The 22,252-nt window shown below is 46.0% G+C and overlaps 1 protein-coding gene across 1 annotated transcript; it reads right to left on the bottom strand.

Annotated features, from left to right (window-relative positions):
* Nucleotides 1–1,775: 1,775 nt before the first annotated feature.
* LOC103234089 (cytochrome P450 4F2) lies at nt 1,776–21,677 on the bottom strand. The gene is made up of 12 exons (XM_007995620.3): nt 21,480–21,677; nt 19,639–19,783; nt 16,657–16,710; nt 16,438–16,565; nt 14,472–14,593; nt 13,576–13,846; nt 10,681–10,747; nt 10,350–10,479; nt 3,505–3,638; nt 3,345–3,409; nt 3,080–3,162; nt 1,776–2,671 (listed from the first exon to the last, which is right to left on the bottom strand). Exons 1-12 carry the CDS (start codon nt 21,675–21,677, stop codon nt 2,506–2,508), a joined length of 1,563 nt encoding a protein of 520 aa, XP_007993811.3. The 3' UTR covers nt 1,776–2,505.
* Nucleotides 21,678–22,252: the final 575 nt, after the last annotated feature.

The raw sequence follows: 22,252 nt of genomic DNA, 5'->3' as shown, positions 1-22,252 counted from the left end.
CTCCAGCCTGGGTGACAGAGTGAGACTGTCTCAAAAAAAAAAAAAACTGAACTATGCACCAAAGACAACAAATTCTGAAAATTTAATGTGATTTTAAGATGAGCCATGAAAATATAGGAGTGGCAAGTAAGGCTGGGCGCGGTGGCTCAAGCCTGTAATCCCAGCACTTTGGGAGGCCAAGACGGGCGGATCACGAGGTCAGGAGATGGAGACCATCCTGGCTAACACGGTGAAACCCTGTCTCTACTAAAAAGTACAAAAAAAAAAACTAGCCGGGCAAGGTGGCAGGTGCCTGTAGTCCCAGCTACTCGGGAGGCTGAGGCAGGAGAATGGCGTAAACCTCAGAGGCGGAGCTTGCAGTGAGCTGAGATCCGGCCACTGCAGTCCAGCCCAGGCGACAGAGTGAGATTCCGTCTCAAAAAAAAAAAAAAAAAAAAGGAGTGGCAAGTAAGCACACTCATTGTAATGTAGGCATACTAATATGTAATTAGGGTGACTAATTATACATAGTTTGGCTAAATATACTGTGAAAGGATGCACAAGGTTGAAAGTATTTATCTTTATACACATGAAGAAACTGGGCAGATGAAAGGCATAGGTAGCACCATCACTTCTCACTGGGCATTTTATTTTTTACATGAATGAATGTATTTCTGATCAACAGTATTATATTTAAAAACTTGGGGCTGGGCGCAGTGGCTCACGCCTGTAACCCCAGCACTTTGGGAGGCCGGGACAGGTGGATCATCTGAGGTCAGGAGTTCAAGACCAGCCTGGCCAACATGGCGAAATCCCGTCTCTACTAAAAACACAAAAAATTAGCTGGGCATGGTAGTGCATGCCTGTAATTTCAGCTACTCAGGAGGCTGAGGCAGGAGAATCACTGGAACCCGGCAGGCAGAGGTTTCAGTGAGCCAAGGTGGCGCCACTGTACTCCAGGCTTGGCGACATAGTGAGACTCCATCTCAAAAAAAAAAAAAAAAATGGGACCAGGAGGAGTGGCTCACACCTTTAATGCCAACACTTTGGCCAGGAGTTTGAGGTGGCAGTGAGCTATGGTTGTGCCACGGCACTCCAGCCTGAGAGACTGAGGGAGACTCTGTCTCAAAAAGACAAAATGAAATAACAACAACAACAAAAAGAAACAAAAAGCAAAACAAAGCAAATGTAGGCACCACCTGTCAAAGAGTCTCATCTACTCAGTCTGGAGTCTGTAGGGGTTCCCAGGTGATCTGATGGGCCTAGGGCTGAGACCCACTTTGAAAATCACATCCTTGATACGATAAGGCATGACCTCTGATGCCAAACTGCTCAGATTCACCCCCAACTCCACCCTTCAGTGGTTGACCTTGAACAAGTGAGTTCATCTACAACCTGTAAGATCAGTGTGAGGATGAAATCAGCATTTACCTGAGGGAGCTGAAAAGTCACCTTCTCCCTTCTCAGTGATCTACTTCTGTTAATACGACCAAAACATTCAGTGTCTGTGTAATTTCCAAACCATACCAGTTCTATGAAAGGTGTCTAACCACACCTGTATCTTACATGAGTATTTGTGCATCTATTGCTATGAAAATGAGATCTCTACCCTAACTGTTACTTGATGAAGAATAATTCAATGTGTTACTAACAGTCAATGTGTAGAAGATAATTCTTACAAAGTGAGACAAAACACTTTTATTTTCTAACATGATGTCTTTTTTTAAAATTAAGACTGATTTGAACACTTAACACACACATGTTGAAGACCACAAAATGTTTCGTAAGACGATTTAATGTCATGGAAAGATGCTCACAGCATATTATTATATGAACAATCGCACAGAAAAAAAAATATTATGTGTGAGATAAAATAGCATTTTTTTTTTTTGAAGTAGAATTCACCTACCACAAAATTCACCAATTCAAAGTGTCCAATTCAATAGCATTTAGTGCACTCACAATGTCGTGCTACCTTCGTCACTATCTAGGTCTGGAACATTTTCACCATCCCAGGAGGAAACCCCATCCTGATTAGCAGTCGCTCCTCAGTCCCACCTCCCCACAGCTGCTGAAAGCCACCAGTCTGCTATACATCTCTTCAGATTGGCCTGTTCTGGAAATTTCAAATAAAAGGACCACACACTGTGTGACCTTTTGCATCTGATGTCTTTCATTCAGTATCATGTATTCAAGGTTCATCCACAGTGTAGTAGGGATCACTGCTTCATTCCTTTTTATGGCTGTGTAATATTCCATTGTATGGATGGACCACATTTTGTTTACCCTTTCATCTGGTAATACACACCTTGGGGTTGTTTTCATCGTTTGGCCACTGTGAATAGGGCTGCCACGAACATTCATGCACAAGCATCTTTTTGTTTGAACACCTGTCTCAATTATTTTGAGTATATATCTAGGATGGAATACAGGACTGTGGAATAGGGTCATAGGGTAAATTCTGTGCTTCACTTTTGATAAATCAGGGGTCATTTTAGTGGGTGTCAGAGTGGGTCTCTGCAGAACTCAGCTCAGGGGCTCCACCCGCAGCCAAAGTCCGCCCTCTGCGCGCAGGACCAGCTCCGGCTTCCTGCGGGGCTCGGTGTGGTCCGGCAGGACGCGGAAGCGCAGCAGCGTGAGTGCCAGGACCACCTTCATCTCGGCCATCGCGAATGTCTGCCCGATGCAGTTCCTGGGGGAGGGGGGTGGGAACTCTATCTGCAACCAAGAACCTCATCCTGGCCCCCTCAAGCCGGGAACCTGGCCTGGGACAGCCAACCCCACCTAGAGTAGCTTGAGGATAGAGAAGGGGGTATCTGTGCCTGGATCCCCATGTGGGCTTGCATATCCTGCAAGCCTAGCCCAGCTCCAGCCCCTAGCCTAGACCAAGGTGGGGTGGGAGGGGGCTCTGAGCACACCACAGACCCTTCTAGGACCAACCCAACCCTACTCTATAGACCTTTTCCCATAAACTCCAGAGGAGGTGAGGGAAGGAGAGCTGGAACTTGGACCATCTACAATGTCCCCCTTCTCCCCACTGTCATGCCCAGACCCCTGCACCTATCAACCCTTCCCCATCTCAGACACAGGCCGCCCTTACCTGGGCCCTGCCGAGAAGGGAATAAAAGCCAGAGGTGACCTCTCCTTGACGTTCTCTGGGTCAAAGCGAAAGGGGTCGTAGACCTGGAGGTAAGACCAAGAAGCATTGCTGGGTGGGGTCTCCCAGGTCCACCAGCCTTGGAGAAACAGACAGTTGTGTGTGTCTTGGAGGGAGGTGATGTTGGATTCTCCTGATCAAAACCCTGCCCCCTCCTCTAGGAGTCTTGGAATGGACAAAAACAGAGGGAGGGAGGGGGGCCCCGCACCTCAGGGTCTGGCCACACAGTTGGGTTGTGATGGGTTCCAAAAACACTGAGGAGGCAGGTAATACCTGTGGGAGAGAAGGGGGCAGTCAGGAGAAGACCTCCTTCCCTGAGGGGTCCCTCTTCCTACCCAGAAGGCTCCTTCCCGTGAGACTGTGAGCACCTTTGGGGATGACCCGGCCGTCTGGGAGCACAATGTCCTGGGTGACATGGCGGGAGATGACCGGGACTGGGGGATGCAGCCGCAGGCTCTCCTTAATGCACATGGTCAGGAAGGGCAGCTGGGCCAAGTCGTCCCTAAGGAAACACCCAGCCCCAATCATTATTAAAGGAGCAAAGACACAACTATCAGCTTCTCTGTTTGCAAGTGAGACCTTTTCTCCCTATAAAACGAAATAAACTTTTAAAAAGAATTGTTACAAAGTTGCAGTAATAAAAACAATGTGGCACTGTGGCAAAAACAAGAAAACAGATCCATGGAGAAGAACAGAGGGATCAGAGAAAGACATAAGTGAAAACTTCAAGTTTGATAAAGAGAGCCCCTGTCCAAAACAAAATCCTGGGAAACTGATGGATTTTACGGTTGTGAAAGAAAAATGTGGACCAATTTAACTTCACGGAAGTTGAATACGCTCAAGGTAGTAGCTTTTGCAAGTAAAGGATATTAATCAAAAGTATCCTCCAAAAGTTAAAAGGCAATATTTTGCAACTCAAGACAGGAAAAAAAAAAAATCAATTTTGACCAGGTGTGGTGGCTCATGGCTGTAATCCCAGCACTCTGGGAGGCTAAGGCAGGCGGATCACAAGGTCAGGAGATCGAGACCATCCTGGCTAAAATGGTGAAACCCCGTCTCTACTAAAAATACAAAAACTTAGCCAGGAAAGGTGGTGCAGGCCTGTAATCCCAGCTACTCGGGAGGCTAAGGCAGGAGAATCGCTTGAACCCGGGAGGTGGAGGTTGCAGTGAGCTGAGATTGCACCACTGCACTCCAGCCTGGGCAACAGAGACTCTGTCTCAAAAAAAAAAAAAAAAATCAATTTTAGTGCACATTCTTAAAAGTAAATATTTTTAAAGAATCCAAAGAAAAAGAGAAAAAGATAAAGGAACAACTTCCACAAAAAGAAAACATCCAAGAGATGTTTAACCTCACTCTTATTTAAAACAACGTCCATCAAAAGAAGTAATGTGAAGATTGGCATAGATTTTAACATTTAATAATACATTAGTAGTATTGGTAAAGTTATGGGAAAGCTTGTGCCATCAAACTCAGCTAATAGGAAAGGATTTACAATAATTAAAATTGTACAATGCAAATGTTCTTTGATTCAGCAATTGAACTTCAGGGAATTTGTCCTGCAGACATGCTTATACGTGTAAGGAATGGTCACTGTGCATACATGCTGACTGCCTCATGTCCACTTTTAGCAAAAGGTTAGGAACAAGCCACATATGCATTGATGGGAAGATGTTTAGATAAATAGCCACACAAGGGAATACTATACAGCTACCCAAAAGGAGGAAATAGGGATCACTAGTCTCATCACATACTACAGGCTAGAAGGTAAATCAGTACAGACACTCTGGAAGGCAAATTGGAAATATCTACTATCATTGAAAATGTTTATGTGTATTCAGCATAGGAATGAGATGAATAAATAAGGAATAAAATATTTAGCACTCAGAAAAAAATAGCATTAAGACACACTGTCTAGTGAAAAAAGTTACAAATATATACATATGTGCATGTAAAAAGGGCAAAAAGTATATGAATATATATTTATGGAAATGAATGATTCAGAGATAGATGATAGATTGATAGATGATGATAGACAGATAATAGATGACAGATATAGATAGATAGATAATAGATACACACATAGATGATAGAAACAGGGACACATAGATTATAGATAGATAGATAATAGGTAGATAGATACATAGATAGATGATAGATAATAGAGATAGATAGATAGATAATAGACAGATAATATAGATAGATAGATAGATAGATAGATAGATAGATAGATAGATAAATAGATAGATAGATAATAGAGATAGATAGGTGATAGATGGATAGATAATAGAGATAGATGATAGATAGATAGATAGATAGATAGATAGATAGATAGATAGATAATGGAGATAGATAGGTGATAGATAGATAGATAATAGAGATAGATACGTGATAGATAGATAGATAGATAGATAGATAGATAGATAGATAGATAATAGAGATAGATAGGTGATAGATGGGTAGATAATAGAGATAGATGATAGATAGATAGATAGATAGATAGATAGATAGATAGATAGATAATGGAGATAGGTGATAGATAGATAGATAATAGAGATAGATAGATAAATGATAGATAGATGAGATAGATAGATGATAGATAGATCATGGAGATAGGTGATAGATAGATAGATAGATAATAGAGATAGATAGATAGATGATAGATAGATGAGATAGATAGATAGATAGATAAGATAGATAGATAATGGAGATAGGTGATAGATAATAGAGATAGATAGATACATGATAGATAGATAGATGAGATAGAGAGATGATAGATAGCTAGATAGATAATAGAGATAGATAGATGATACATAGATAATAGAGATAGATGATAGATAGATAGATAGATAGATAGATAGATAGATAGATAGATAACAAATCTACAGCTCTGGAGACACCTTTGGAGAATGAGAAAGGCTTAGGTGGGGTGGCAGGATTGTCAAGAAAAACCCTAGTCTTATCTGTAATATCTCATTTGGTACAAGAAGAACCTGTCCTTATCACTGGTTTTGTAATTTAATGCTCATTTTCCATGTGGTGTGTATATACAATGGAATACCATTCAGCCTTAAAAAAAAAAAAAAAAAAAAAACTTATCTCATTTGCCACAACATGGAAGAACCTGGAGGAACTTATGCTAAGTGAAGTAAGCCAGGTGCAGAAACACAAACACACATGATCTTACTTATCCTGGGACCTGAAATAGTCAAGCTCATAGAAATAGGAGTGGAGGCCGGGCGTGGTGGTTCACACCTGTAATCCCAGCACTTTGGGAGGTCGAGGGGAGCAGATCACAAGGTCAGGAGTTCAAGACCAGCCTGGCCAATATGGTGAAACCCCATCTCTAATACAAATACAAAAAAAAATTAACTGGCCGTGGTGGCAGGAGCCTGTAATCCCAGTTACTCAGGAGGCTGAGGCAGGAGAATCGCTTGAACCTGGGAGGCAGAGGTCGCAGTGAGTTGAGATCGTGCCACTGCACTCCAGTCTGGGTGACAGAGCGAGACTCTGTCTCAAACAACAACAACAACAACAACAAAATAGAAGTAGAATGATGGTTACCAGAGGCCAGGGCTGAGGGAGGGACAGAGAAGGATGAGATGTTGGTCAAAGGATACAAGCTTCAGTTATGCAAGAGGAATAAGTTTTTGAGATCTACTGCACAGCATGGTGATTTAGTGAACAATGTATTAATTGAAATTGCTAAGAGAGTACATTTCAAATGTTCTCAACACAAAAACGATAAATACATGAAGTGCTGGATTTGTTCATCACCTTGATTTAATAATTTCAGGTTGTATACCTACCTCATAACATCACGTTGTACCTCTAATATATATAATTAAAATTTATCAATGAAAGAACAAATTTAAAAACAAACTCATTTTTGAAAACTCATATTTTGAGAAAAATATAAGATCTCAGAGATAAAGTGCAGAACTGCGTCTATTTTTATAGTTTTGTTTACAAAGAAAAACACAGTACATGTTCATGTAAATAAAAATCACAGTGGGAGTTCATATAAACGTGGGCATTGGGATAGCCACTTTCTGGAAGAATACACAGAAAACTGCTGACTGTAGTTACTGCTAAGGTGGAGCTTAATAAGGAAGCTCATCTTTATCATAAATTGTTTGGACCCTTTCTTTTAACCACATGCACAATTTTTGCTTGAAATCTGGATTTTATACTCCAGGACGTGGGTCTGGGCAAAGATTCTCTGCGTAAGACCTCAAAAGCACAGGCAATAGACCAATGAGATTACAACAAGGTAAAAAGCTTCTGCACAGCAAAGGAAGCAATCAACAAAGTGAAGAGTCAACCCACAGAATGGCAGAACATATTTGCAAACTACACACCTGACAAGTGATTCGTAACCAGAATATATCATATAAGGAGCCCAAACAACTCAATAGGAAAAAATAAAAAACATCAAATCATCTTATTTAACAATGGTCAAAAGATCTGAACAGACATTTCTTAAAAGAAGACATACAAATGGTCAATAGGTAGATGGAAAAATGCTCAATGTCACTAATCTTCAGAGAAATGCAAATCAAAACCACAGTGAGATATCATTTCATCCCAGTTAAAATGGCTTTTATCAAAAAGACAGGTAACAATAGATGCTGGTGAGGACACAGAGAAAGGGGAGCTCTCACACACTGTTGGTGAGAATATAAATTAGTGCAGCCACTGCAGAGAACAGCACAGAGATTCCTCAAGAAACTAAAACTAGAACTACCGTATAACCCAGAAATTCCACGACTGAAAAGAAAGACAAGAAATTTCTATCCCAAAGAAAGGAAATAAATCTGTTGAAGAGATACCTATACTTCCGTGTTTATTGCAGCACTATTCACAACAGCCAAAATGTGGATTCAACCTAAGTGCCCATCAACTGAATGGATAAAGAAAATGTGGCTGCCGGGTGCGGTGGTTCATGCCTGCAATCCCAGCACTTTGGGAGGCCGAGGCAGGCAGATCATGAGGTCAGGAGTTCGAGACTAGCCTGGCCAATATGGTGAAACACCATCCCTGTTAAAAATACAAAAATTAGCCAGGCGTGGTTGGTGCACACCTGTAGTCCCAACTACTTGGGAGGCTGAGGCAGAAGAATAGCTTGAACCCGGGAGGCAGAGGTTGTAGTGAGTCAAGATCGTGCCACTGCACTCCAGCCTGGGCGACAGAGAGAGATTCTGTCCCAAAAAAAGAAAGAAAGAGAGAGAGAGAGAGAGAGGGAGGGAGGGGGGAAGGAAAGGGAGAAAGAGAGAGAGGAAGGGAGGGAGGGAGGAGGGGAGGGAAGGAGGAAGGAAGGGAGGAAGGAAAGGGAGAAAGAGAGAGAGGAAGGAAAGGAGGGAGGGAGGAAGGCAGGAAGGAAGGAAGGAGGAAGGAGGAAGGAAGAAGGAAGGAATGAAAAAAGGAAGAAAGGAAATGTGGCTTGAATACACAACGGAATACTATGCCACCATTAAAAAGACTGGAATTTTGTCATTTGCGGCAACGTGGATGGAACTGGAGGTCACTGTGGTAAGTAAATAAACCAAGCACAGAAAGACACATATCACATATTCTCACTCACATGTGGGAACTGAAAAAGCGGATCTCATGAAAATAGAAGGTAGATTGGAAGAAGGGAGGGAGGGGTGAGGAGAAGTTGATTAATGGGCACAAATGAGAGGTTTGATAGGAGAAATAAAACCTAGCACTCGATAGATCAGTGGGCTCACTATAGTTTACGATATGTACCGTACATACCAAAATAGTTAGCTTATGTTAGTTATATTTCTAGCATAAAGAAAAGACAAATATTTCAGGCAACAGATATCCCAGGTACACTGATCTGATCTTTGCCAATTATATGAATGTATCAGATTATTACGTGCATTTCAAATCTATGTGCATCTATTATGCAGCAATAAAAAATTGTTTGTTAAAAATGCAGAAAAGGTATTGGTTTTAAAAGCAGAAAAATGTTTCTCCTCCTCACAGGGCTGCTGTGCTGAGCAAGAGCACGGACAGGAGGACACTGAATCCAAGACACCTGTCCACTCCAACGCTTCCTCTCCTTCCTCCAGCCCCTGGCCTGGCTCGGGCCTCAGAATGTCCCCACTGTGCCCTCATTCTACTGCTAGTCCTCTCCAGAATGCCCTCCACACTAGCCCTAGAAAGATCTTCCTGGTACCCAGATGTGACCTGTCCCTCCCCTGCTCAAACACTTCCCATGGCTCCCTATTGCCCTTGGGCTTAAACTGAAGCCATTAACATTTTCGCCAAGGTTTCCACAGCCAGCCCCAGTTTTATCATCTCACCATGACCGAGTTTCTCCCTCTCTCTCTCCTTCTCCTTCTCCTTTCTGCCCCCTACCCTGCTCGCTCTCTCTCGCTCTCTCTCTCGCTCTCTCTCTCTCTTTCCTCTCTCTTCCCCTGTGAAGATCCCAGGCAGTCTTCTTGACCTAGAGCACTGCTCCCTAACTGTACCCAATTATCTACTAATCATTATTCAGATCATTATCCAGGCTCTCAACTGAGACACTTTCTATACTCCCCAGTCCTGCTTCTCTGACTGCAAACCCCATCCCTGCCCACGTGGGCTGGGAGTGTCCTGCCCAGGGACAGTTCCCCCACCAGGCTGGGAGCACCTGGAAAACAGATCCCTGGGCTGGGTCTTTCCCAGGTCTCCAGAGCACAGAAAGATGCTGTGCACAGATGTAGGAGTGGGAATGCAGTGTGGGAGCGTTTGCTGAATGAGGATAGGATGGATGAACGATGCAGGTGTTGTGGACAAGAATGGATGACTTTACCCCCAGGTCTCCCTTATAAATCCCTGGACTGGACTGGAGAGTCGGAATTAGGGAACAGAAGAGCAAACATTCAACAAGTGAAGATGTTCGGAAAAAAAATGATATTTCTGGGAGAAAAAGAAGAGAGTGGAGGGGAAGTTCACTTGCTGAACAAGTGCTAAGTGGCATGATCTGTCCTCACATATCATCACCAATTCTCTCAGAAGCCCAGGTCTTTCTGTAACCTAACGGCCTGTAACCTTTTCCCAGACAGTCAGGCTGTGTATTAAGTCCTGCCTGTGGTCCTCTGCTCCTATTCCCACTAAACAACAGTGGAAGAATCAACAAAAACCACCCCTCTTCCCTTCCCACCTGGGGAACAGAGTCAATGAGAGAGGCTCAGGAACAGCCACCAGCACCTGCACTCACCATTCAATCTCTTTAGGCTCACGGTCCTTCAGAAGCTCTTGCACCTCCTGCCGGCAACGTTCCTGGTATTCCGGGTGCTTTGCAAGGTGATAGAGGACCCAGGAGAGACCACTGGCCGTGGTGTCATGGCCTGAGGGGCAGCAAGGCAGGCTTGGGTTTCTGGGCTGCTTCAGCACTCGAGGGTAGACAGCACCCATACATTGAGGACTTCAGGGAGGATGGGGGAAGGGGGACAGGAAGGCTGGGGGGTTTGGACCAACAGGTCCAACCACCCTGTTTGTGGAATGGAGAGATCCCGGTCCCCACTGTAGCCCCACACTGGGGCCCTCACCCTCAAACATAAAGGTGTCAGCTTCTGCTCTTATGTCCTCATCGGACAACTCCTTCCCGTCTTCATCCTGGAGAGAAGGCAATAACCCCAAACCCGCCCCCAACAAAAAGTCACACTAGCTCTGAGGGCTCTTGAGTCTAATCTGAGACAATCTCTGAAGATTCATCCTCTTTCCAGAAATCCAAATCCATCTTGCACTCCTAGATCCCTCTTGGTCACCACGGCCAGAGCCCCCACCTCATGACCTTCCTCTCTGGCTTCTTTGCCTCCTCTTGGTCCCTACTGGGAAGACTCAATGACCCATGAACATTTTAATAAAACATTTCTGAGAAAAAGTTACTGGCAACCTGAGTTACAGGAGAATTAAATGGCAATTTCCCTTGGAAATTAGAGATTAAGTATTGCTCCAAAGATATTGGCCCACATTCTAGAGTGATACATCTAGAGAATCTTATCTCCCTGGAGACATTTGGGTCGTAAGCCTACAGACGATGGCATCTCACTGAAGAGGATTTGTTTATGCTCCAGAGCAAAAAACACACACTGTCTCACAAAGCTAGCAAGCATTCTCACTCAATCTCTCTCTCTCTCTCTGTGTGTGTGTGTGTGTGTGTGTGTGTGTATCTCATTCTCTTTCTTGGGAAGAAATAGAAAATGTGCCAAGACTCATAATGTAGGGCCCCTCTCCTAGGGTGCAAACTCTTCTGGACATACACGTGAAAACATTGCCCTTGGAGAAATTTCAGTTGAGGCTGAAGAGCCAGTGCCACAATCCTGCTCTGGCTGGTAGTTTATTGCTGTGAGCGAGACATGGGCTGCTCTGATTCAGAGGTTTAATGCATCTGTCACAACAGACATACACATAGACAAAGACGTAGACACAGATGCAGACACAAACACACATAGACAAAGTCATAGACTTAGACACAAACACAGACACACAAACACACATAAACATAGACATACATACAGATACAGACACAGACACACACACACACAGACGAAATCATAGACTTAGAAACACAGACACACAAATACACATAGACATACACACAGATATAGACACACACACACACATAGACAAAGTCACACTTAGAAACACAGACACACAAATACAAATACACATAAACATAAACATAGACACAGATATAGACACACACAAACACACATAGATGAAGTCACAGACTTAGAAACACAGACACACAAATACACATAAACATAGACATAGACACAGATATAGACACAAACACAAACACACACACACATAGATGAAGTCACAGGCTTAGAAACACAGACACACAAATATACATACACATAAACATAGACATAGACACAGATATAGACACAAACACACACAAATGAAGTCACAGACTTAGAAACACAGACACACAAATACACATACACATAAACATAGACATAGACACAGATATAGACACAAACACACACAAATGAAGTCACAGACTTAGAAACACAGACACACAAATACACATAAACATAAACATAGACAAAAATATAGACACACACACACAGAGATGAAGTCACAGACTTAGAAACACAGACACACAAATACAAATACACATAAACGTAGACATAGACACAGATATAGACACACACACACACATATAGATGAAGTCTTAGACTTACAAATGCAGACACACAAATACACATAAATATAGACACAGATATAGACACAGACACAAACACATAGACGAAGTCACAGACTTAGAAACACAGACACACAAATACACATAAACATAGACATAGACACAGATATAGACATAAACACACACACACACACATAGATGAAGTCACAGAAACACAGACACACAAATACAAATACACATAAATATAGACATAGACACAGATATAGACACAAACACAAACACACACAAATGAAGTCACAGACTTAGAAACACAGACACACATATACACATAAACATAAACATAAACAAAGATATAGACACAGACACACACACATAGACGAAGTCACAGACTTAGAAACACAAACACGCAAATACAAATACACATAAACGCAGATATAGACACAGATACAGACACAGATGCACACATAGACGAAGTCACGGACTTAGAAACACAGACACACAAATACACATAGACGTAAACATAGACACAGACTATGTTAAAAATAAACATAGACACACACTCAGACACAAATACTCATAGACGTAAACATAGACATAGACAAAAACAGACACAAGCACAGGCACAGACAAAGATATAGACACAGCATTGACATAGACACAGCCATAGACGAAGACACAGTCACAGACACAGACAAAAAACACGGACATAGACACTGAGAGAAAGACACAAACACGGAGAAAAGACAAAGACATAAACACAGACACAGATACACACAAAGACATAGACATGGATGAAAATATAGACAGAGACAAAGACATACACATAGACATAGAAAAGACAGGACAAAGCCGTAGACATGGACAAAGATGAGGACACATATACAAAGACGTACGGATATGGCCAATGACAAAGACAAAGACACACAGTCACAGTCATAGACAGAGACACAAACTCAAACAGAGACAAAGATATAGAAAGACATAGGCAAAAACATAAACATAGATCCAGACATAGATGTAGATGTAAATGTACCTATTTAAATGTGGCCAATTAACTCATTAGCTTGTAAATAGAGCAAACTCTCAGACTTGTCAGTTTCAAACCTAGCAGCTCCCTGCTATGTGCACTCCACAGAGTCATCTCTAAAACCTATCTCTGACCTGTCCCTCCCTTCCTCAATCACCTTCCATGGCTCCCCAGTGCCCTCTGGATCAAGTTCAAATTCTTTCATCTGACATTTCACATGAAGCTCCCTTCTGCTTCTTGAATTCAGATCCCAGGGAAGCCCACCTTGCTCAGCAGGAGCACATCAATGAAGTCCAAAGTCTTGGATTTGGCCTTGGCTTGGAGGAAGTCATCAACACCCTGGCTAGGGAGGGTGCGGCGCCGCTCCTGGATGACGGCGTCTGTGAAGTCGTGCACCAGGCGGCAGGCCCTGCGGAAACGCTGCCCATCAGGGGTGAGATAATACAGGAAATCTATGTGCAGGAGGATCTGCTGGTGTCTTTTTGATACAAGGGCACTGAGCTCCAAGATGGCGGCAATATATTCACTGGGCTTCCTGCAGGATAAGGACAGAAAGGGAGGCAACAATTTAATACACCTGAAGCCCCAGGAGCACCTCCCACCAGCAGCCAGGAGCTACCTCCTAACAGTAAACGGAGTATCCAGGAACAGATGACCCCACAGATACAGGGTGGGGATCAGAATGAGATTGATTCTCCAAGCTCTCTTCTCCCCCTGCATCCAATCTCTATGAGATGTGTCCATGCCACTAGGCATCCAGAGTATAACTTGCACATTTTTCTCTTATTCTCTCTTTCCCTCCCCGTATACAGTCCTGACCCTTCTCCTTGAAACTGTCCACAAAGTTCAGACTTCATCCTCCTCCAACCGGTCCATGGTCTAGCTTCCACCCTAGCCTCTTTGCATCAGTGTTAACTCCATTTAGTGCTACATTACAGTCAATCCCCTAGAGAGCTCAGCTCTGACCACACCCACCAGTTCAAACCTCTTCGATGGCTCCCTGGAAGCCTCAAGATAAAGTTCACACCAGTCCTTCAATGATCAAGTATAATGAAACGCCTCCAGGAAGGTTTGTCTGATTTCCCCGCTCAGTCCTCCCTCCCCTACCTACCCACTTTGGGTCCATGGCCCAAGATCCCAGACCCTGGGCAAGAACTTACTCCTGACAATGGCTGTCAAAGCTGAAGACACATTTCTGCAGACTGTCCAAGGTCATGAGGCTGATGTGCTCAAACATGTCCAGACGGGCACTGCTCCCCGAGGCCAGGAGATGCCACTTGGCCTAGCCAGAGAAAGGGACGGCGCTGGGGCAGGCTCCTTGCTCCCTTGAGCACCTCTCCAACCCCGACCATCAAGATGCACTCCCCAGAATAAGCCTCTTCATCTTCTCCCCTGGGACCCCTCCCCAGGGAGGACCAGGTTATGGTACAAGCAAAAGCTGTTACTACTAAGAGATGAAGACCCAAGATTGGGAGTTAGGAGACCTAGGTTCAAGTTCCAGCTCTGGCTCCTGTGCTCTGTGTGCCATTAGTCAATTCACTACCCTCCCCTGTATCTTCAGGAACAGTTAAGATGATGTGCTTTGGAGCCATATAATCCACGTTAGAAACTCTGCTCCACCACGCCAAGCTCACTCATTAGCTGGGTGAACTTGGGTTAGCTCCCTAATCTCTCAGACCTGCAGTTTCATCATCTGCCATGGGGCAGAAATACATCGTCTCTCCTTCACAGAGTTCTTAAAATTAAATTAGACAATATGTACTCGTGTCATGGAATGGGCACATGGCATTGTTTCTGGCATATGGTTCGTGCTCAATAAATGTTGGATTTCCCCATCTGCATTATAATAAATTGATTTCAACAATCTCCCTATTTTGGGGAGGTAGTCCTTTGTGAGTCCTGAGCATCCTTTCTGGGAATGTCATGAATGCAAGACACTGATGTTCTTGACACGGAAAATTTATCAGAGTTGTGTTTGCAAAGAATAACTTTGAGGGATAAGGTAAAGACTCCCCCTAGACATGTTGCTTTTGCTTGCTATAAAAGCAGATTCCCTAAGCTTAATTCTCCTTTTCTATAATGCAATATACTATGTCAGCAGGCATTTATAGAAGCCCACCTGTGTCCGCCCATGGGATTTGGGAAGCTTGGAGAAAAAGAATACAATCTAACAAGAAACACATGCTGCTCTCTGTGTCATGAGTAGTAAACTATCCTTTGTCTCTGACCCAGGAGTCTCTTGTCCTTCTGGAAGAATTTATGAAACAGTAACAAACTAACTTATCAATTTGTAACTTAAAATAAATCCTAGACACTTCACAAAACCTTGCCACAATTCTTCCCTTCCTCCCATATCCACACCTTTTACAATGTGATTTTTCAGCAACTCCCATTAACAGACAGAGCCTATTTTACCCCCTGCCTTTGATTCCGTGTTGGACTTCTGGCTTTCAATGTCAAAATACAATGTGGTGAAAATGATGAAGTAATAACGAATGAAGTTAAACCTCATCTTACTCCCTGGAGCCCTGCCTGCGTTGTGAACCACGGGGTGCCTTCTGGAAGGAGACAGTCATAGGGAGGAACATCCAGGGGTCCCAGCTGAGGCCAAACCCAGACATGTGAGAGAACCCAAACATGTCCCAGCCAAAACCCAAACATGTGACAGAATTCTACCAACACCTGCAAGGCTGCCTACCTGACCGCCAGCTGCTCATGTACCATGAGTGATCCCTTCCACATCCAGAAGAACCCGCCAACTGTCCCACAGACTTATTAGCAATCATAAGTCCTTATTGTTTTAAACCAATCAGTTTTCAAGTTTCTTACAGCTACTATGCAATTGTCGTCGTGACCCTCTTGAGTTTACAGGGCCAGGGTGACAGAAACATAGAAACAGACACCTTCTGGGCATCTACTGTGCACCAGGGACATGACTCCATTACATCACCTTGACCATCTTTTAAGTAGGGATTATTAGCCCCATTCTACAGATGAGGAAACCAAGGCTCAGAGAAGAAGAGCAATGACCCAATGGCACAAGCAGAGCCAAAATTCCAGACCAGATCTGTCTGTGGTCCCTCCACCCCAAGGCTGCAGTTGGGACCTTGGCTTCAAATAACTCACATGCATGATGTTCACACTGTCATTGAAAATCTTCATATACGGCTTCAGGATGTTGAAATGGAAGGCGGGTGTCAGCATCCGACGGTGGCGGCTCCACTTGTCACCAGCACTCAGCAGGAGCCCATCCCCTAACAGGGCAGCCAAGGGCCATGGGCAAGGGCGTCTCCCTCCCCTGGCCCTCCAGGTTGTTCCCAACCCTGTTCACCTGCAGATACTCACCCAGCCAGGGCTCCAGGAAGCTGTAGAAGAACTTGTCCTTTGGTGCAAGGGTGGCTGACATAAATGAGGACAATCAGGGGCCATGGAGGCAGGTGAAGGAGGAACTTTGGGGGTGGCAGAGGCTCCCAGCAAGAGGTTTGCATTTCTCCCTTCCGAGCCCCACATAGCAGGAAGGGGGCCAAGGGCAGAGGAAGAAGGGAGGATGGGGGAGGGGAGGGAAGACCAGACCAGGCTACAGCAGCACAGTACAGCAATGACACTGCCTAAACTGGCATGGAGAAGCTATGTCGGGCCTCCAGCATGCCTTGACATGCCTCCTACATGACCCAACATTTTCCTCAACCCCTGAGCACAGCTCGGCACTCTACAGAATGCCTTTACATGGACCCAGGACACCCTGTCTGCCCCAGCACTCGCTGACATCTTCTGGCATGGCATCTTCTGACATGGACCTGGACATGAGACATGACCCTGACATGTGTTCACATGTCCTGACATGGCCACAAAATACATGACAATTCCTAACACGAGACAGTATGCTCTAACATGCACCTGAGATGGTCTAACATGACCTTAAAAGCGCGTTCCACATACAAGCTCTGGGTTGAATATAAATATGGTATCTTTAACGTCCCAGACATAGCCCACATGTGATCCAGACTGTTCCTTAGGCATGACCCAAACATACTATAACACAGCCTCAGACAAGACTCAAATAATGTATCAGACAGCTCACGCAGGGACTCTGGGTCCCAGACCTCACACAAGCCCCAAACATGGCCCAGATGTGACCAGCAGGAGGAAACGGCAATGTCAAACAGCACCTGAGACAAGAACCAAACAGGCCCTCACATGCCCCACATGTCCTTGGCCACAGATAAACTCCACATATGACCAACTCTACATGGCCCCAGTTGGATTGATACACCAGATGTAACCAGGTATAACATATTTCAGGTGTAACCAGGACCCACGTGTAAATATATATGTGACAAGACATAGCCGTACAGCAGACCTGGCCTTATAACAGCCAGCATAGAGACACGTCCTAGACATGAACAAGCAGGAACAGAGGTCAGACAGGTGGAAGTCCAGGGGCGATGGAGGCAATGGCGTCTCCACCACAGCCCCACCTGGCTACACATGGGTCACGTGATCAGCTGGAGCCAGCTGTGGGCAAGGCGTGGCCAGTGCAATGTCTACCTGGAGCAAAGAGCACAGGCTTGATGTAGGTGGGGTGGAAGATGCGGACGATTGCCTGCCAGGGCCCCACCCACAAGCAGCACATATCACCAAAGGTGTCCACCAGGCTTTGTGTGTATAGGAGACCTTCCTCCGAGCTGTGAATCTGGAGGAAAACAAACAGGACCCAATTCATGCTCTCCTAGGCTGTGAGAGAGAAGGATCTGCAGGGAAGAGGTCGAAGCCCTCACCCTGAGGATTTCAAGCAGCATCTCATCCTCCTCTCAGTGCTGAGCCCCACCTGGGCTTCCTCCTCACATCCTCCAGGCAGGACTCTCCAGTCCTTCAGTTACACAGACAGAAAAGGTCTTTCCCCATGTGGATCCACACACCGTGTTTCCTGAGCTCTCATTCATCCCATTTTCCAGATGAAGAGCCTGAGACTCTGAACAATAAAGTCACTTGCCCACAGTCCCAGACCATGGCAAGTCTGAGGCCTGAGACTGGGTCTATCTGCACCCATGGCCTGAATCCTTAACCAACAAACTTCTTTGCGCCCCCAAAACAGTAGCTCTGGAAGACCCAGGCCTGCCAAGACTGGCCTATCAGAGTCACAGGGATTGGGTGAAAAATTGGTCCTATGACTCAGGCAAAGAGAAGTAAATCATGGGCCATTTCTGGGAACTCTGAGGGAAAGGTGGGGTTTCCCAAAGGAACTGAGCTTCTGGGACTCATCTTCGACATCACGAGCAAAAGACCACCTTGAAAGGAAAAGCAGCCTGGAGAAAGCTAAAGCCAAGAGAGAAAGATTCCCAGTGACATTGTATGAGACCTGGATCCAGCCATGCCTGAAGGCCACCCTCCCTGGACTTTAAAGTCAATGGATTATCTTTCTTTGCTTAGACCACACCAGGTTGGGTTTCCACTACTCACATTGGAAAGAGACCTCAATAACCAGAGACAGCTGGGAACCAGCCCAGAGTCACTTAGCATTTTAATGTCAGAGCCATGGTCTCTGTAGAATGCTGCCCATTCCCCCTGCTCAGCCTGGCCTGTCCAACGATGGGAAGCACAGAGGTCAAGGAAAGGGTCCCAAGCTGGGGTGGAGTCTCCTTTTGGAGATCCCCAGGGCCTGCACCAGGAGAGCAATGAACTTAGGGTAGACAAGCTATAGGATGGGGTAAAAGGAATTGACCCACCAGAGGTGGACATCATGGAAATAGCAGCCCAGACCTCCCACCAGCCACAAGTCCTCCTCATTGTTCTAGGCTTTGGGACAGGCAAGTTGATGCTAGACCTAGCAAGGGGCCTTGAATACTAATGATGCCCAATTGCATCACCCTGCGCTCTCCTTTCAAACGTTCCTACTCATTGTTCCAGACACAGCTCCAGCAACTCCTCCTCCAGGAAGTCTTCCAGCCTGCCCCAGCAGAGACCTTGTTCTTCCCTGGACCGTCATCCGTCTCCCTCTGGCCCTTTCCTGATCCCATGAAGTTGGGGATATCTCTCTCCAGGTCCATCTCCTTAAGGTTGGGGTTCCTCCAAGACAGAGCCTTGAGTTGAGGTCTCTCAGGGTGTTCCAGGGCAGCCCAGAATACCAGAACAGGGGTTCAGATGGCAGTGGAGAGAGGAGACGCTGAGATGGGAATTGATGAATACATGAAAGAAAGACGAAGATGGCTGAGAGGGAAGGAAAGGAGAGGCCAGAGTACTGCAGGGGCCAAACAGGAGCTTGGGGATAGAGGAAGTGCAGGCCTGAAATGCATTGCAGCCCCCACCACCAGGTGTTCCAGATGGTACCTGAGGCATTGATGACAGACCGGATGATGTCGGGGTGGCACAAACTGAGGAGGGGGAAGACGGGGCCCATCCAGACCCTAAAGCCCCGGGGATAGGTGGCCACCAGCTGAGTCAGAACTCTCATGCCCTCCTCTGTGGATTTGACCTGCAAGCAAGGCAGGGGTCGTTACCTTCTGTGACGGTTAATTCTAGGTGTCCACTTGACTAGGCTAAGGGATGCCCAGGTAGTTGGTCAAGCATTTCTGGGTGTGTCTAATCTATTCATCCTGTCTATCTAATTTTTCTATCTATATATCTATCTGCCTACCCATCTATCCATCAATCCATCTTATCTGTACTTTCATCCATCCATATATTCATCCTATTATCTGTCTACTTATCATCTATTAATAACTACCTATCCATCTGTCTAATGTATCCATCATATATACCTACTCTATCTGTATACCTAATCTATCCATCCTATCTACTCTATCTACCCATCCATCCATCATCCATCGATCCATCCTATCTGTGCATCTATGTGTCCATGCATCCATCTATCCTTTTATCTATCTATCTAATTACCTATCCACCCATCCATCCACCCATCTATCCATCCTACCTGTGCATCTATCTATCTATCCTATTATCTATCTATCTATCTATCTATCTATCTATCTATCTATCTATACTCCTCCTGATCTATCTATCTATCTATCTATCTATCTATCTATCTATCTATCCACATTCCTCCTGCTCTATCTCTCTTGGGACCATCTCCAAGTCCCAATGGCGCATCCCAGGGTGGAGGCAGAAGACACACTGTCTGCTCACAGAGGCCCAGTTAGATTGAGAGGAAAGATTTTCTTGTTCTGGGAGTCATTTCAGCCCAGAGGCGGCCACACAGGGAGGTCCTCACAGGGGAGTTTCGTAGGGAGCAGTATGGCCTCAGGACATGTCCCCAAGGCTGGTCCTCACATCCCTTCATGCCCTGACTGGTCCACAGAGGTTCCAGTTCCTCCCATGGAGAAGGTTCTGCACATAGGAGACCCTCCCTTCTCAGCAGCCACTAGGGGAGCAGAGGTGACTCTGACTGTCCATCAGGACAATGTCTCCCACCTGGGGGCAGCTTCTGCACCAGGCTCTGTGCTAGTGCGTCCTGTGCACCCTCCCACTTCACCTGTGGACACACCCATCAATCCTGCCATTTGCAAATGAGCAGACTAAGACCACATCCCCCAAAGAGGAGAGCAGGTCTAAGTCAGAGGGCAAGGTTTCGGGGAAGGGAAAGGCCAAGGAAAGCTTCTGAAAGGGGAAGTGAGTGACCAACTTTTATCTGGGTTTGGTAACAGGTCTCATTGGTAAGAGGGAGATAAGAGGAAGAAGAAGATAAGAGGAAGGTGCCTTCAGATATGGTGGAAGTGGGAGAGGGCCCACGCCTCTCCTCTAGCCCAGCTGTACCCTCACAACAGGAAATAGTCCAGGCAGGGAGAGGACCCTGGACAGTGGGTGCAGGAGGCCTCGAGTCCAGCCATGGAGTATGTGGGGATGCCAGGGACTCGCCTCTCTGTGCAGTCAACCCTCTGCCCAGAAGCCCCGCAGAGGTGCATTAATGTGGGAAGACAGGCAGGAAAAGGATTCAGTGCAGGCCAGGAGTGGGAGGACGAGGAGGTGAGAGGGGCTTGGGTTGGCACAGCAGAGAAATAAGTGAATAAACAGAGGAATGAGTAAGACGCCTCCCCTGCTTTTCTGCCACCCCAGATCCCAGCCCACCCCTTCACCCCCACTCCGTCAGCCTCGTACCCCTCAGGAAGTCCATTCACCCTGAGACCTAGACCCATCCTTGCTGCCACACTCACCATGCCCTGGTGTCCCCAAAACCAGTTCCGTTTCGGGGGTTGTGGGAAACCCCGGAGGCGGCGGCTGTTGTCATAGAAGGCGTAGGTCCAGGCCAGGACACGGGCCAGGAGCCAGGAGGTCCCGACCAGCAGCAGGAGCAGCCACGGGGACACTGCCACCGGCCCGAGGCCCAGCCAGGACAGGCTCAGCTGTGGCATTCTGTAGGGCAGACGGGATGGTAGGTGAGGTCCTGAGGCCCAGGGAAGGGCCCAGGGAAGGGCCCAGGGAGCTCCAGGGATAGTGAAGAGGCAGGGACGGGCAGTGCTGGAGGTAGAGCAGGGAGGGCTCAGCGATGGGTAAAAAGGGACTGAGAGGTAAAGTCCAGAAAGGTCCAGCCAAAACCAGCAGCCAAGTGGCCTCCAGTTCCCTAGTAAACACTCAGAATGGGAAAGAGAGAGAGAGACTGATTAAAGTCCAGAAAGGCCCAGCCTGAATCACTGGGAGGTTGCCAGGGGCTTGGTTTCAGTTACCAGGAAACCTCCCATCCTCCAGGCCAGCACCCGGGAGCTGCATGGGCCTTGGGCAGTACCTCTCTCCATCCCAGGCCAGGACCCCCACCCCGGGCCTGCCACTCCCAGCCTGGTACCTTCTGTCAGGAGCAGTTTGTCCCACACAACCTCCTCTCCCTGTCTGCTGGGAGGCCTTTGACCCTGGCCCTTGATGTAGGAAAGGCTGTGGGAGGGCTGGCTGGGTTGGGCTGGGCCAACCAATCCCTGCAGCCTGGGTGCATCTC

Source organism: Chlorocebus sabaeus, chromosome 6, assembly GCF_047675955.1.
Source record: "Chlorocebus sabaeus isolate Y175 chromosome 6, mChlSab1.0.hap1, whole genome shotgun sequence".
Classification (NCBI taxonomy): Eukaryota; Metazoa; Chordata; class Mammalia; order Primates; family Cercopithecidae; genus Chlorocebus; species Chlorocebus sabaeus.
The sequence above is the reverse complement of the archived record's forward strand: the minus strand, read 5'-3'. Positions and strand labels throughout refer to the sequence as shown.

What these genes read in the sequence shown, in the direction of transcription:
- LOC103234089 (XM_007995620.3), bottom strand. Translation starts at nt 21,677, where the DNA reads ATGCCACAGCTGAGCCTGTCCTGGCTGGGCCTCGGGCCGGTGGCAGTG. An exon ending in GTCTGTCATCAATGCCTCAG is followed by an intron (nt 16,711 to 19,638) that starts GTACCATCTGGA and finishes CATTTATGTCAG; the next exon opens with CCACCCTTGCACCAAAGGAC. An exon ending in TTTGACAGCCATTGTCAGGA is followed by an intron (nt 13,847 to 14,471) that starts GTAAGTTCTTGC and finishes CTTATCCTGCAG; the next exon opens with GAAGCCCAGTGAATATATTG.